At 34.3% G+C, this 15281-nt stretch overlaps 2 protein-coding genes across 38 annotated transcripts in view; one reads left to right on the forward strand and one right to left on the reverse strand.

Moving 5' to 3' along the window:
- The window catches only part of tmc3 (transmembrane channel like 3), a 74838-nt gene extending 68443 nt beyond the window's left edge, over nt 1-6395 (reverse strand). For 12 of the 26 annotated variants that reach the window (XR_015495078.1, XR_015944698.1, XR_015944697.1 and 9 more), the window contains exons 1-2: nt 6287-6395; nt 4025-4108 (exon numbers count right to left, since the gene is read on the reverse strand). The gene's annotated coding sequence lies outside the window, so the exon portion shown is untranslated. Of the gene's footprint in view, nt 1-4024; nt 4109-4965; nt 5265-6275 lie in introns of those variants that run through there. The other 14 variants (XR_015495076.2, XR_015495082.2, XM_087260196.2 and 11 more) reach the window with 4 other exon arrangements.
- The window catches only part of LOC147835913 (uncharacterized), a 318654-nt gene continuing 309261 nt past the window's right edge, over nt 5889-15281 (forward strand). For 11 of the 12 annotated variants that reach the window (XR_015495211.1, XR_015495215.1, XR_015495209.1 and 8 more), the window contains exons 1-2: nt 5889-6044; nt 6255-6405. Coding sequence is in view for 2 of the 12 variants with exons in the window: in XM_087260570.1 (XP_087116696.1) it covers nt 6324-6405 (82 nt within the window). In the remaining 10 variants the exon portion in view is untranslated. Of the gene's footprint in view, nt 6045-6254; nt 6406-9862; nt 10135-15281 lie in introns of those variants that run through there. The other variant, XR_015495213.1, reaches the window with a different exon arrangement.

The raw sequence follows: 15281 nt of genomic DNA on the forward strand, positions 1-15281 counted from the left end.
ATAAAACCATTTATGTGGAAGAGCACCGTGCAGACCTTATGCTCAAGCAGAAATTGATGAAATAAAATCTAACAGCCTACTCCACAGAGTGCAGTTAATAGGCCTTTGTTAACAGTCTTTATTCTCCCAAATGCTGAGGACATTTACATCAGTTATTATCAAGTTTAAATGCACATTTACTGTATACTATAGGGTGTCACAGTGTATTGTTTCAGCATCAATAGCCCAATGTATTCAACATAGTTATGTTGTAGCATGCCCAATGTAAAGTCGTGTTTATAGATAATCAGGTACAATAGTTTGTCATTGCAACGTGTGTCCATAATGTAGTCGAAAGGGGGGTTGCATATCGGATGTGCCACTTGGCGACACGCAGAAATCTAAACATAGATTTCTATCAGGATACGCACACCGGCGCCCAGCTATGACTCAGGACATGGTTCATATTTCTGCCGCACCATCTGTACTTCCAACTGTCATGTGCACGTTGTGTCGTGGCGCATCCGGTGTGCAACCCCCTTAAGTGTATCAGTTGCATGTTTCTAGACCAGTGATTATTATTAAAGGTCCTATGAAACTCAAATAAAGTTTTTTAGATGTTAGTATCAGTATTTTAGGGTGCTTTCACACCTGTGGTTCTGTTCATTTGGTCTAGACCGAGGGCAATAAATGATACATTGTAGCATTTTCTGCAGTCTTTGGGTCGTTTTTACACCACACTGATTGCTTTGGTCTGAACCAGTTGAAAAGAACCAAAATGCAGTCATCTGACAAAACCCACATTACTCATTGGCCAGATGTTGTTAAAGATAGTTCCTAATCTGCTTTTCGATTGGTCAGAATTTACATGCAGGAAAATACCAATGAACTCCCGCAAGTAAACAACCCGGCACACACAAAAAGTCTATTGACTATGGAGGGACGACTGCGCTTGCTGATTGTATCCCAGCTCATAGTGTACTATATAGTTTGTATACATCACTTTAGAGAAACTTTACATTTTGAGAATGAAGCGCGGCTGCGGCTGGAAAACAATGCTTTAAGACATTGCAAACGGCGCCGACGCATCGCACATAACTTCAGGAGGAGGCATGAATTAATTTTGCTAAACTGCGACATGGTCATCTCACCGAAATATTACCAATGATCCATCAGGTAATGTTTTTCCCTCTCTCTCTTTGTTGGTAAAGTGCTGACAACAAATATTTTTCTCCACATTCCATAACGCACAGCGCAGCTACGGCAGCTGGATTAGTTCAAAAAGGTGCAGTACTTTATGCAGTTGGGTCTGTTTTAGTTCGGATCAAGTTCTCAACACAAATGAACACCTTCAGGGTTAGTTTGAAAGCGTACCAAAACCACCTTGTACGCTTTTTTGAAATGCCCAAACAAACCGCACGAAGAGGGAAAACAAACTCTAGTGCGATTCACCCAAACTAATTAAGGCAGGTGTGATAGCAGCCTTAGTCTTCAAGCATATATATATATATATAAGCTAGTGTGCTCCAAAACATTGACAAAATTCACATTGAGAAAATATGAATCTGATATAAACATATAAAGCATGTAGTTTGTCACTTCCGCCCAAATGGATCGACAAAATTTCTCATCAAATCATGACCAATCAAATGTTCTTTAGTTTCTGACATGCACCACCTCCTTCAAGATGCTTCTAATTTGATGCACTTGAGCTCAACCACTCTCACTGGCAGAGCTGTGATAAAGCAACATGCAATTGACTGTTTCATAAAAAGGGAGGGGCTACACTCTGTCCCGCCCTCTCTTTGCATTTCGGTTGAGATTATATCAAACATCAAATAAAAATGCACATTTCAAAGCACTTCACAAGACCTTTAAGCATTTCAGAAGAGCTAAAACACACAAGAAAATGAAACCGTTTGTAGCTTTAGATTACAGTGATCATTTATATTTTTCATGAAGTGATATCTAATTATTCAAGTTGTGTGTGATCATAAAAAACATAGTCATTGTGATCATAAAATCACAGTTTATTTTATTCACATTTCTGCTCTTTTGTATTTATCAATGCTTGAACTGTAATTTGATTATTGTGTAAAGGTCTTTGCACACTCAAGTCCAAAATTTTCGTTTGCCTTTTTTTGTATTCATATCTGAAAAATGGGTCTGATAGAAAACCTAGCGTGAGTCTGATGCGTATTAATTAATCCATTCCGAAGAAAATGCAAAACATTTCAGAGTCAATTCAAACAGTGTTGCTTTGTTCTCCTCTCTCTTCTCCAAAGTAGAAAAAGAAAAAAAGAGGATACATATACTAAGCTCATCCAGTACATAGAGAGGAGATACAAGGAGGATACATCTAATACAAGGTCAGATCAAAGCTCTGCCCTATGATTATCTCGAAATGCAAAGTCTATTTCTGGAAATCAGTGGACTTTTGATACATTGCTTGTGATACTTTCACACATTTACATACGTAAACAAATCCCGAACAGAGAATGGCAGTAGACATTATGATATATGGCGGCCCCATTGACGTATCAGAGCAACGGAACTCACACATACCCAAACAGCAGCAAAGGTAGGTGCGCCAGTCTCAGAATCCAGCATAGGGGTTCTGAACTGTCTGCCAGAATCTTTTTTTAATGCAGTGTGTTTGTCATAAAGTTATCTGTGGTTGAAATTCTGTATTTAGCTTTTCGCTAAACTGTCAAAACACCTCTCAAAACACTTTTGCAGATGAGAACAGTGGAAAAAGATCCAATCTGGTTTGAATTTTTTTATGACAGACGAAAGTTTCGAAGGCAGTTTGACAATACGATTACAAACGACGTTAAATTTATTTTTTTGCGTGTGAAAATTACATTTGCTATTTGCTCAAATCACTTATTTATAAAGAGCTTAAACAACACAATTCTTGAGTTTTTTTTGGGGACAACTTTATTGTTTTATGTTTAATCCACTTAAATTTGTAAAAGTTAACTTAATTCCTCATGTTGTCCCAACACAAATTGATTTTAAGGGAGCCAGCATTTTTACAGTGTATGAAGAATAACACTAATAGGCCTAAAATTATTTTATTATTATTTATTTTATTTAAATTATTAATGATAGACTTAAAATTCTTTCCAAAAATAAAAACAATTCAAGTCATATTGTGAAATTGTATATATCACAAAATTATTGCAATTACTGCAAAATATTGCAGAAAAGGAAAATATCGCAATATCAATTTTTACAGCCCTACCGTTCATTCATTCATTCATTTATTCATTCATTCATTTTCCTTCCGCTTCTATTTACTATGGTCTCTATTTCAGAAGTTGCCCCAGTGTAAGGAACGGCCTTGTTGGCAATGCCGTTCCTTCCAAAAAAATGGCATATGTTTTACTCATTGGATGCCCTTCCAGCCGCAACTCAGTACTAAAAAACACCCATACACTCTCACATTCACACACACTCAAACACTAAGGCCAATTTTATTTCATTTTTCATTTTCTTGTCGGCTTAGTCCCTTTATTAATCCGGGGTCGCCACAGTGGAATGAACCGCCAACTTATCCAGCAAGTTTTTACGCAGCAGATGCCCTTCCAGCCGCAACCCATCTCTGGGAAACATCCACACACTCATTCACACACACACACTCATACAGTACAGACAACCCACGCAAAGGCAGGGAGAACATGCCAACTCCACACAGAAACGCCAACTGAGCCGAGGCTCGAACCAGCGACCTTCTTGCCGTGAGGCGACAGCATTACCTACTGTGCCACTGCTTCGCCCTAAGGTCAATTTAGTTTATTCAATTCACCTTTAGCGCATGTCTTTGGACTGTGGGGGAATTCGGAGTACCCGGAAAAAAACCACGCCAACACAGGGAGAACATGCAAACTCCACACAGAAATGCCAACTGGCGTAGCTGGGACTCAAACCAGCATTGTTTTTTTCTGTGAAGTGACAGTGCTAACCACTGAGCCACCGTGCCACCCTACAGTATAGAGAATAATGCACAAAATTGAGAAAGTAGTGCAAAATACAAAAATACCTTTAAAAGCATCGATGTCCTCCTTTATCAGAATCAAAGAGCCATCCTGCTTTTTTGTCCACCATCAATTGTCTATCCTGAGCCCTGAAACAAATGACAGTCCCAGAGGTCAGGATTGAATTCAACAGTTAACCCAATAAAACAAATCAATGATGCCTATTGATGTGCTGAAACAGAAGCGTAAAATGATCCCTTCCCAAACATAGCATCAGTCATCATTCCAATCTCATTATGATATTGATTATCATGGCAAGACGAGTAAAATCTACTCTAAATTGACCTGGATGACAAACATATTTACAACCGGTAAATTCAGTTAGGAGATGATGATTATATTTATATTTTTTATTAGTTGTTCTTGCTAACTATTAAATAAAACATTCATGCTTCAGCCAAAATGAAAGTAAGAATTAAAAGTTGGAAAGGACCAAACAGATCAAGATCAAGGTCATTCACTGTACAATCACACTACATTTGACTTCTGAGTTTTTATGGGAGGACGATCCTAAAAAAAGAATAGAGTTAAGTCTGGTCGAATTTATTGTCCCATAGAGAAAATTTGGATTGCAGGCAGAGTGGGTAGTTTGGCCATTGCTATAACTCTGAAAGGCAATCAAGCCAGGCCAAAGTGAATCGTTTGGGTTGCGATATAACCAATGTCACTTCTAAAAGTAATTGGATGCCCCTTTGTAAATCCTATAAGGCTTTTATCTGGTTTGCTGTAATGCAGTTCACACACGGGCAAAGACCTTGCTGTGTTAAGAGAAGAACACTGAGATCGCTTAGGTAGAGGATAATGAGAAAAGCTGGTAAAAAGAGATTATTAGGGAAGTAATGTATTGATAAGAATGTAATGACACAATAATGTTTTCGCTTTGAAATAAGATTATTTTGCATATCTCTGTTAGTCCACGGTAGTTTTGTGTATTTATTTTTCTCACCTTCCTCTCTCCATTCTTACTCCATTTTTTGTTTCTTGGTTCAGCTAAATTTCCATCATTATGACGGTGCCAATTGAACCATTCCCCGGATGAGCCGCAAGGATTAAAAGGTCTGCCAAATCAACGTGTAGTGTGCACTCTGCCTGGGCGTACACTTTTGCTCCCCGAATCTGTATTTGTATTGTAATACTTGATTTATTAATTCAGATTTTCTGATTTAATTTGAGTTTACTTGTTGAGGTTGTTGTATGATACTAAACTGAGCAATATGACATCGTTGTTAGGTTCACTTTAGTTTAGCTTCTTATTTTAGATTCATTTTACATATATATATATATATATATATATATATATATATATATATATATATATATATATGTGTGTGTGTGTGTGTGTGTGTGTGTGTGTGTGTATTAATGATTTTTTTTTTTTTTACATTATTTTGAAAAATTACATTAATATTTTAAATAATAAGTGGTACCAATATCTGTATCATAAAAATTAACAAGTATCGCTATCGTATCGTATTAAAAAATTGTGTTAACGTATCGCCCATCCCTAACTGAATCAAATATTTTAAACCGAAAATCCTCAAAACAATGCAGTACCACAACAGCCAATCCCAGAACAAGAATGACTGCAGATGCCAAGCGACCAATCAAAACGAGAGAAAAAAACTACTAACATTACAAATATTTTACTCATTCTCTTCAAAAGTCCAGAGAAATTTAATCATCCATAATAAATTGATATATTTGTTTATTTATTATTTATTTTTAAACGTATGCTAAATAATCTCAATAAAACAGAATAAAATATTTTTAACCTCAAACAATGCAGTACCACAACAGCCAATCACAAAACAAGAGTTACCACAGATGCCAAGCGACCAATCAAAGGAGAGAAAGAAAAACGTTCACGCTACCCTACCAATATTTTGAATGGTTATTTGGACGTAAAACATAGGACAAACTATCTTAAAGAACGCTCTTTATATGCAGTTAACGTTATTTATGGAAACAGCAAGTTGAAGAGTCTATTTTACACAAACACCCTGTTGGCGTATCTAAAGGCTTTTGGTAAATTTTATTCTAGTACTGTTAGCTTTCAAATGATTCTTTTTTATGTAATATGTGAGAATATGCTAATGTTATTTTAAACTTAGTTAGCAGGTGCCTTTTTGTTACATGTCTAGGGTATTACTTATTTAAGTAGTTGATCAACTTCGTGAATATACTCAAGACAATTTTCTCAAACTCAGTGTACGACTATCATGCATATTTCTCTAGCATCGTTACAGAAAACTTTACCGTTAACTTGCCTGGAGTCTCAGCTGACGACCAACGAACGCGTTCAAGATGGCGGCGAGGTTTTCACGAGGACAGACGAAACACTGGAACGGATTACTACAGGATTCTCATCAGAACGGCGTTACATCTGGTTAGTAGAAGCATTTTCTTTGTATGGTCGTTTCTTGATTTAAATAGCTGCTGAACTAGGAAATAAGCCAAGTCAAGTGGAATCGGGATATGAAGGATAAATTATAGACGTTTGCTGCAAAGTCTTGGAATTGAATCGGCCCTCAATCACTTGGGAAACATGGCAGAATTTTATTAAATTCCCTTTATCATCCAATTGACTTAATTTTTTTTGTGCAGGTTTACTGCGAAGTTTTGAGTTATTTTTGATGGTCAAACACAAGAACACCGGTTTTAAAAAAAACATATTCATTAAACTATTTTATTATTATATTATTATTTATTATATTATTATTTAACTAAAATAATAATATATGTTATATTTATATAATAAATAATTTAAATCAATTCCAGCAGAAGAAACTTAATGAAAAAAATGGGTTTACCTTAAATATATTGTAAAATTCAATTTGTACAGTATCAGCACAACAAACATTCATGTTTAGGTAGAGCAGATGAATTAATTTTCTTCTGTCGTGCAGTTCTTTTATTTGACATTAAACAAAGGGATGGATTTGTTTCATTTTCATTAATTGATAGGATAAATTAAATAAAACGTTTATGCCTTTATGATTACCAGAAAATGTTAACTACACACGTTATGAAATATTAAGTAAGAACTTTTTACTTTTAATGATTTCAATTTAACAGGCAAGCTGTTTACTATGACTATTTTATTTGAAAATGAATGTAAAAAAGGGTTAGCAATTTTTTTTGTTACTATACAAATTGTCTTATTTGTTATTATATATTTAATCGTTTGAAATGAATGGTACAATTTTCTCTATTAGTAAACCCATTCTGCCTCAGAATTCATCTCCTAAAAAGTTTTGGTTTGGAATAACAGTCCCATTGCATCAATATCCATTTTTGCACTTAAAACATCTTTTTTAATTGCTACTGTCACAATATAGCAAAACCTTTTGAACTACTATATACATTCTATTGGCGCATTTATTATTGTTAGTCAAGCTGCTTTTAATGACTTTGAGAGGTCTTTTTTATTTTATTTATATTTTACACTCAGAGTTGGCATTTCTTTCAAGGAGACAAGTGAGAACCAGGGGTTTAGATGCTTGGATATATCTTCAAATTGTGCAAGATTGAAAACAATATTTTCATTTTTACTCTACAATGTAGCAGTAACTTTTGGGATGCCATAGTTTGCCGTGATTGATGGAAGAGTCTTGTTGATGCTATTTCAGCATGTGTTTACACCTCTGAAATGCCAAGTATTTGCCAATAACCACAGCATCACAGATGTGACAGGTTGGCATCTCTCAATGACTTTGACATTTGCTTTGTATTATCAAATAGTATGACATACACGTTTCTTTTGGTTTTCTTATGTCGTTGATAGTGACATGCGGTTATCCTGATTTTATTTGTATTTTTTTCCACCATGATGATGTTAAAGTTGACATTCACTCTGTTACCATTTGCAGCTTTTGCAAATTACATGTTTTTGTCTTCAGTATTGTGAACCATTTTAGGTTAAGTTTTTGGTTTTAGATTGTTTTTACCCCATTTACTCATTTCATGAACTCTCATTGCAAATTAAGAAAAAATACCAGTAAGAGACCAAGTAAAAATCTTTCTCTTTGTAGTTTGTATGCGTTTAAATTTGTATTAGTAAAATGTAATTTAAATTTTATTCTGTAAAATACTCGCAAAATTTCGTCCAAATTTAAAATAAAAATAGTCATTTAGAGCATTTTTGCCATATAATTACAAAACTTTTATATTTAAATCATATTTATACAAAACAAATGTTTGAATGTCAGAAGAGTTAAAAAATAAGAATTTAGTGGAATTTCCCTGCTTTTTTGATCGCAACAAATAAATCAGTTTTTGTTTTGAGCAATTTTCATAGAGAAATTAACTTAATGACATATTATTATTTAAGAAAATTAGAGGAATACATTTGATTTTTGTTTGGAGGAAATGAACTTTTGTACAAAATATCAAATATCCAAATTTTAATGAAACGAACAACTCATAAATTAGTAAATTGGGAGAAACAGAATATTTTAGTCATTTTCTTTATTTTACCCATATCTACAACACAAACACATGGGGCAATATAAAATAAGGTCAATATAAAATACCATAGAGCACTCATGACACCTAGTGTTCATGAGTAATCATTGCATTTTGTTGATAGTTTCAAGATGGTTCATTTCACAGAAAATAGTGCAAGACTGAAAACAAAAACTTTGTTTCATTTCTGCTGTGTAGCAGTGAGTTTAGGATGCCAAAATCTGCTGTGTAATCGATTGAAGAGTCTTGTTGGTGCTATTTCAGCATGTGTTTACACCTCTGAAATATCAAGTAGTAGTGTATCTGCCAATAACCACAGCATCACAGATTGACAGGTTGGCATCTCTCAATGCCTTTGACATCTGCTTTGACATACACTTTTCTTTTGCTTTTCTTATGTCGTTGATAGTGACATCCAGTTATTGCCTGAATTTTTTTTGTACCCCATGATGCTGGTAAAGCTGACATATGCTCAGTTACCATTTTCAACTTTTGCAATTTACACGTTTTTGTCATCAGTATTGGTACACACACACACACACACACACACACACACACACACAAATCAACGCAAAATTTTAGCACTAGCATAGAGCACTCATGACACCTAGTGTTCATAAGTAATGATTGCGTTTTGTTGATAAGTCAAAGATGCTTAATTTCACATAAAATATTTGTTATATAACGTGCATATGCATCATAGATATATCCGAAAAATTGTACGATAAGCCATAGCTGCTGCATTAAAAAAGGCATGCATTTAATTACTGAGGGTAAAACAATAATAAAGGGAGATACCTTGTATTATAGTAATGTAAATGTGCTTCAAAACTGGTATAAAATGAGTTCATTTGAGATTAACCTTAATAAAAGCAAGGAGATGAGAATCGGCAGAAATAAACTAGTTCTTACTCAGGGGTTGGAACCTGTGGTCCTTGAGGGAGATGAAATAAAGACAGTTGGATGTTTTCAATATTTAGGAACATTTATTGATGGTAAATTGACATTGGCTGGAAATGTAGAATGGATTTCTAAATAAAGCAATGCAGAGATCGTATCATATTATGAGGTTACAACAACTTGATGTGAGTCAAGATATTCTGGAAATGGAATACAAGAATTAGGTTGAAAGTGAGTTTTAACATTATTGCATGGTATGGACTGTTGCCAATTAAAGAGAGGCAAAAACTATTGTAGGTATTAAAACTATTGTGCAATTGTAGGTAAACCACAAGGACAATGGATTTAATTTAATGAGAATTAAACAGAATGCACAACGTTATAGAAGATTGTTCCCTTAAATATAACATTTCAGCTTTTGCCATCAAAAAGACAGTGAGGCAACCTCAAGTAAAGAAAAATGTTTATCAACCCAACAGGTACAGGATGGCAACATGACGTCAGATTGAAGTTGTACGCAAATGTCATGGGATGTTGCATTTGGTTTGGAAATTTTACATCGAGTTTACATCAGAACCCAACGTCAATGTCCAACATCAGACAGACAATGCATTCTGGTTGCTTTCCAACACAACCTAAAAACAACAAAACATCAATGTCTATTAATGTTACAGCTTGACGTTGTGTGGATGTTACTAAAATGTATCTTAATTGCCATACTTAACAAATAAATGCCTGTATTTGACATCAATATGACGTTGGTTAATATGATTTTGGATTTTGGTCAATTTCCAACACAACCCAAAATTAACAAAAATCTAACCCAGGGTTTCCACGGTGTCTTAAAATGTTTAAAATCGCAAAAGATAAATTTTACGCCTTAAAAAGGTCTTAAATCTACTGAAATTATGTGTTGTAGGTCTTAAATCATTTTTAACAGGTCTTAATTTTTCTAAAAACTTTCCTTACAATAACATTTGCTTAAACGTTCTTTATTTATTCTGCCGGGGACACTGACCTGACCAAATTTTTTTATTTTATATTATTGTAGTCTAAAGTAATTGACAGCTATGTTTTGTTCTATTCTAGGGTTATTGTTAATGGATATATTTGAAAATTAATTATTATTGTACTATTAAATGTACATAATTTATTGATAGGGCAAGTGAAAATCTTTTCTAACTGGTGTATTAAAAACAATTCTTAGCATTTAGCCCTGTATAAGTAAAAATTTATTCATAATGGTCTTAAAATGTTTTAAAAAGTGTTAAATTTGACTTGGTAAAACCTGCAGAAACCCTGTAACCTAATTATACATCTTATGACGTGTCTGCTGGGAAATGTCCTTAGTGCTGACTGAAATACTGGTTTTTAAGTATGACTAAGGTTTTATTTGAGTTTTTAATGTGATTTATGTGATGATATTGAATGCATCAGTGATTTTGTGTTATGTGAACAGGGATGTGGTTGTGTGGTGAAGCCAAAGATAAAGAACGTAAAGGTTATTAAGTAATTTAAGCCAGAATAGGACATTCTGAGAGCAATTAAATAAACCCCTGCCATCTCTGTGCATGTCTGCAAAAAATAACATAAGGATATGTAGTTATTTGCAATAAAAAAATACCAAAACTTTTAATTATACATTCATAATCATATTGTTTCTGTAGCCTTTTTAAATTTGGACTAATCAGTACAAAGAAGATGAGTTTATTTTCAAGCTGAAACTCTGCATAACTCAAAGAGAATAGGAACATATATTATTCTATAAAGGCTAAAAACAGCAGCATTAAATATTGAGCTGGTTTGATGTACACATTCAGTATGAAGTGCAGATTAGATCCCTTTTGCTGCTGCGAGGCTGTAGGCGTCTGTGAGACAGACATGAAAGACTTGTCATATGAAAGGAAAGCAGACGTGAACTTCCTGTGAACTTGTCTCTTTTTTTGCGTAAACTGAAGCCAACTGAGAGAGCAGCTCTACAACTATCACTGCTGCTATAAGACGAGTTTTACTTTTTGCATTTCTTATTTATGTTTTGCTAGGTAGGTGGAGTATCGCTTTTAAGTCTATGTACTTGCATAAGCCCACTGTTTTGTTTTACTAAATGCATTGAGAGAGTTGGTTTACAAAATGCACAATTTGTTACTATTATATTAGTCATTTTTATTGAGTAATTTTTAATTTATTTAGGATAATAGATTGTCTGACAGGACCTTGTTTGTAAAATCAGTTCATGATAAATGACTATCTTACATGTGCACATTTCTGAATGCACAATTAAGTATTACTGTAAGTATAAATTGTGATTATGCCATTGCTTTAGCATTCCTTTTCAGTGCTGTTTAGTATTATGTGCTATACACTCACCAGCCAGCTTTTTAGGTACACCTGTTCAACTGCTTGCTAATGCAAATTTCTAATCAGTCAATCACATGGCAGCAACTCAATGCATTTTGGCATGTAGTCATGGTCAAGACGATCTGCTGCAGTTCAAACGGAGCATCAGAATGGGGAAGAAAGGTGATTTAAGTGACTTTAAATGTGGCATGGTTGTTGGTGCCAGAGGGGCTTGTCTGAGTATTTCAGAAACTGCTGATACTGGGATTGTCACACACAACCATCTCTAGGGTTTACATAGAATGGTCCGAAAAAGAGAAAACATACAGTGATTGGCAGTTCTGTGGGCGCAAATGCCTTGTTGATGCAGAGGAGAATGGCCAGACTGGTAACAGCTGATAGAAACAACCGAGGTATGAAAAAGACCATCTCTGAACACACAACACGTCCAACCTTGAGGCAGATGGACTACAGCAGCAGAAGACCACACCGGGTCCCACTCCTGTCAGCTAAGAATAGGAAACAGAGGCTATAATACATACAGGCTCATCAAAATTAAAATTGGACCATATTTTTATGGTTTTCTGCTGTGACATTCAGATGGTTGGGTCAGAGTTTGGCATCAACAACTTAAAAGCATAGATCCATCCTGCTTTGTATTACTGGTTCAGGCTGCTGCTGGTGGTGGTGTATTGGTGTGGAGGATATTTTCTTGGCTCACTTTGAGCCCATTATCCAGTAAAATTGAGCATTGTGTCAACGCCACAGCCTACCTGAGTATTGTTGCTGACCATGTCCATTCCTTAATGACCACAGTGTACCCATCTTCTGATGGCTACTTCTGGCAGGATAACGTGTGTGAATAAAGAGTGAATTCTAGACTGGTTTCTTGAACATAATGAGTTCATTACTCAAATGGCCTCCAAAGTCACCAGATCCCAATCTAATAGGGATCTTTGGGATGAGGTGGAACGGATATTCGCATCATGGATGCATAGCCGACAAATCTGCAGCAAGTGCGTGATGCTATCATGTCAATATGAACCAAGATTTCAATGTCAATATATTGTCAAGATGGACCAAAGTGGCTGGCACCCACTTACAACGAAGAGTCAGTACAGCATGCTGAGATTAAAAAGTATAAACATAAATTCTCATCTATTACTATCACAAACAAGCTTTACTGGCAAAAGAACAACAATCAAGATAATAGCAAGGGTATATTTCATGAAGAGTTTTGAATTTTAAAAAGCACAGAAAAAGATGTAAAGATGAAGAGTTTGTAGGTATTTCTACAGTAAGATATAAGTGGTCTTTCAGTAAAGTCAACCAGCAAAGATGGTCTGCGCTAAATCATTTATTAAATAAAACAACAGGAGAAAAAAAAAAACTGCTTCCTTAGGAGCTTCCTGAGCTCCATGAAATTATTTAAAAGTACTTGAATTTCAGACATATGGATTCAAGGCCTAGGAAGTACTTAAAACAAGCATAGGTTCTTGAAAGTGCTTCAATTTAACTTAAAATGAAATTTGTTTATGGTATTATTTCAACAATTGTATTGTGCTGCTGTCACTAAAAGAACAAAAAAAATTAATAAAGTTAAATAAATTAAAATGTAAAATTTTCATCTTGTACGACAAAAAATGCACATTTTACAAAAAAAGAACAAGACTGTTTAAAATGGTCAACATTTCTGAAAATGACACGTTCAAATCATGATTGCTCTGACATTATAATGTAAATATTAAGTGTAAGTGTAAGGTCTTTAATGTTGCTATGGTAGCCAGTGTTTTTAATTACAAAAGTGCTTGATTTGAAATGACTGGTGCTTTAAAAAGTCCTTCAATCTGCTCATTATTCAAAGAGGGGAAATCTGTTTAAAACAAAACAAAATTCAATTAAAGTGAAAATGCTTGTATATGAAATCATTTGCTAGCCTTTTTTGCATGCTATACATTATACAATACTGCATTTTAATAGATTTTGGATTGATTTAGAAACAAAAAAACATTTAGAAAATTGATACCAAGAGTATAGTTTTATATTTCTAAATCAGGGCATCCACGGGTTCTTAAAATATCTTAAATCTACTAAAAGGTTGTGTTGTAGGCCTTAAATCTTTTTTTTTTTAACGGGTCTTAATTTTCCTGGTAAATTTATTTTTACGTTTTTTTTCAATTTTATTATTTATTGTTTTGTAGTCTGAAGTAATTGTCAGCTATGTTTTGTTCTATTCTTGGTAGGGGTTATAGGGTTTGTGAATTTATATAATTGACAATTAATTTTAAAAATATTCAAAAATTATTATTGAAAAACAAAACTTATAAAATTTTAATAATTTTTTTGAAAATCTTTTCTAACTGGCATATTTGAAAAAAAAAAATCCTTTGCATTTAGCCCTGTATAAGTCAAAAGTATCAGTCATAATGGTCCTCAACATGTCTTAAAGTCTTTAATTTAACTTTGAAACCTTCAGAAACCCTCTACATAGATCTGCTTTTCACTAAAATTACATCCAGTTTATTTAATGTACTTGTAGTATCTATACAATGTATACATTATTTATAAATGCTTTTCATCATTTTGAATTCTGATTCAGTACATTCAATTTGTTTTCCCTCTCTTTAAGGTTAGTGTACATGTGAGACTTGACTGTATATGGCATATCGCATAAAAAATGCACAACTTTGATGTAAAATTTCTAGAGCCAGCCTAAAACAGCTTAGTTTGCTAGTTGGTTTTAAACAGTAGTACAGCGCCCTCTGGTGGTATATTCAGAAGCAATTTGAAACACTTTGTCCATCGGGCCTGTAAATGATATTAAAGTATTCATCAAAATAATTATGAGAGCTGTTTGTGTCAGGATTCAGGCTACTCTGATCGTGATTCCTGTGACTTCTAACAGACTACCTACAAGAAGAAAATGCTCAAGGTGTTTTCTTGTTGTGTGTTTTTCTTCTTGTATGTTCACTTCCTGTCACCCTTTTTGCACTTATTACTGGACCATTTGCACTTAAATTTAAACCACTTTATTGTAGTCTAAACATAAAGCAATCATGCCAAACTTTAAATGTCTAGTTACAATATCTAGACATATAAGCCCCTTTCACACAGTGATACCGGTAAATATCCAGAAAATTTCCGGAACTACTTTACCGGTAAATAAAAAAAAAAAATGCTGTTCACACAGGAGAGGACGTCACGGAATTTTTCCAGAAAAAAAACGTTCACACATCCATTCCAAAATACCGGTAAGTTCTGACATCAATAACCAGAAATGACCTCTAAACAGCTGCGCTTGTATTTGTAAACATTTGACTACATTACAAACTAGTTGGATAAGTATTGTAAGCAACTTCAATAAAAACATATAGAGAAACACTATCGAGATGTACATGATATATGCGTGTGTGTTGGCGCTCACCGGCTCCATCACGGGCACACGTGATGCGTTAAGCAACTGAAGAAAGCAGAGCTTGAAGGTAAACAAACAAACAGCGGTCTATCATAAGCATTTCATCGATAATTATTTACAGATTTGGCATTAAGAAGGAACATATA

The sequence above is a fragment of the Danio rerio genome, chromosome 7, assembly GCF_052040795.2.
Source record: "Danio rerio strain M-AB ecotype USA chromosome 7, GRCz13ab, whole genome shotgun sequence".
Classification (NCBI taxonomy): domain Eukaryota; kingdom Metazoa; phylum Chordata; class Actinopteri; order Cypriniformes; family Danionidae; genus Danio; species Danio rerio.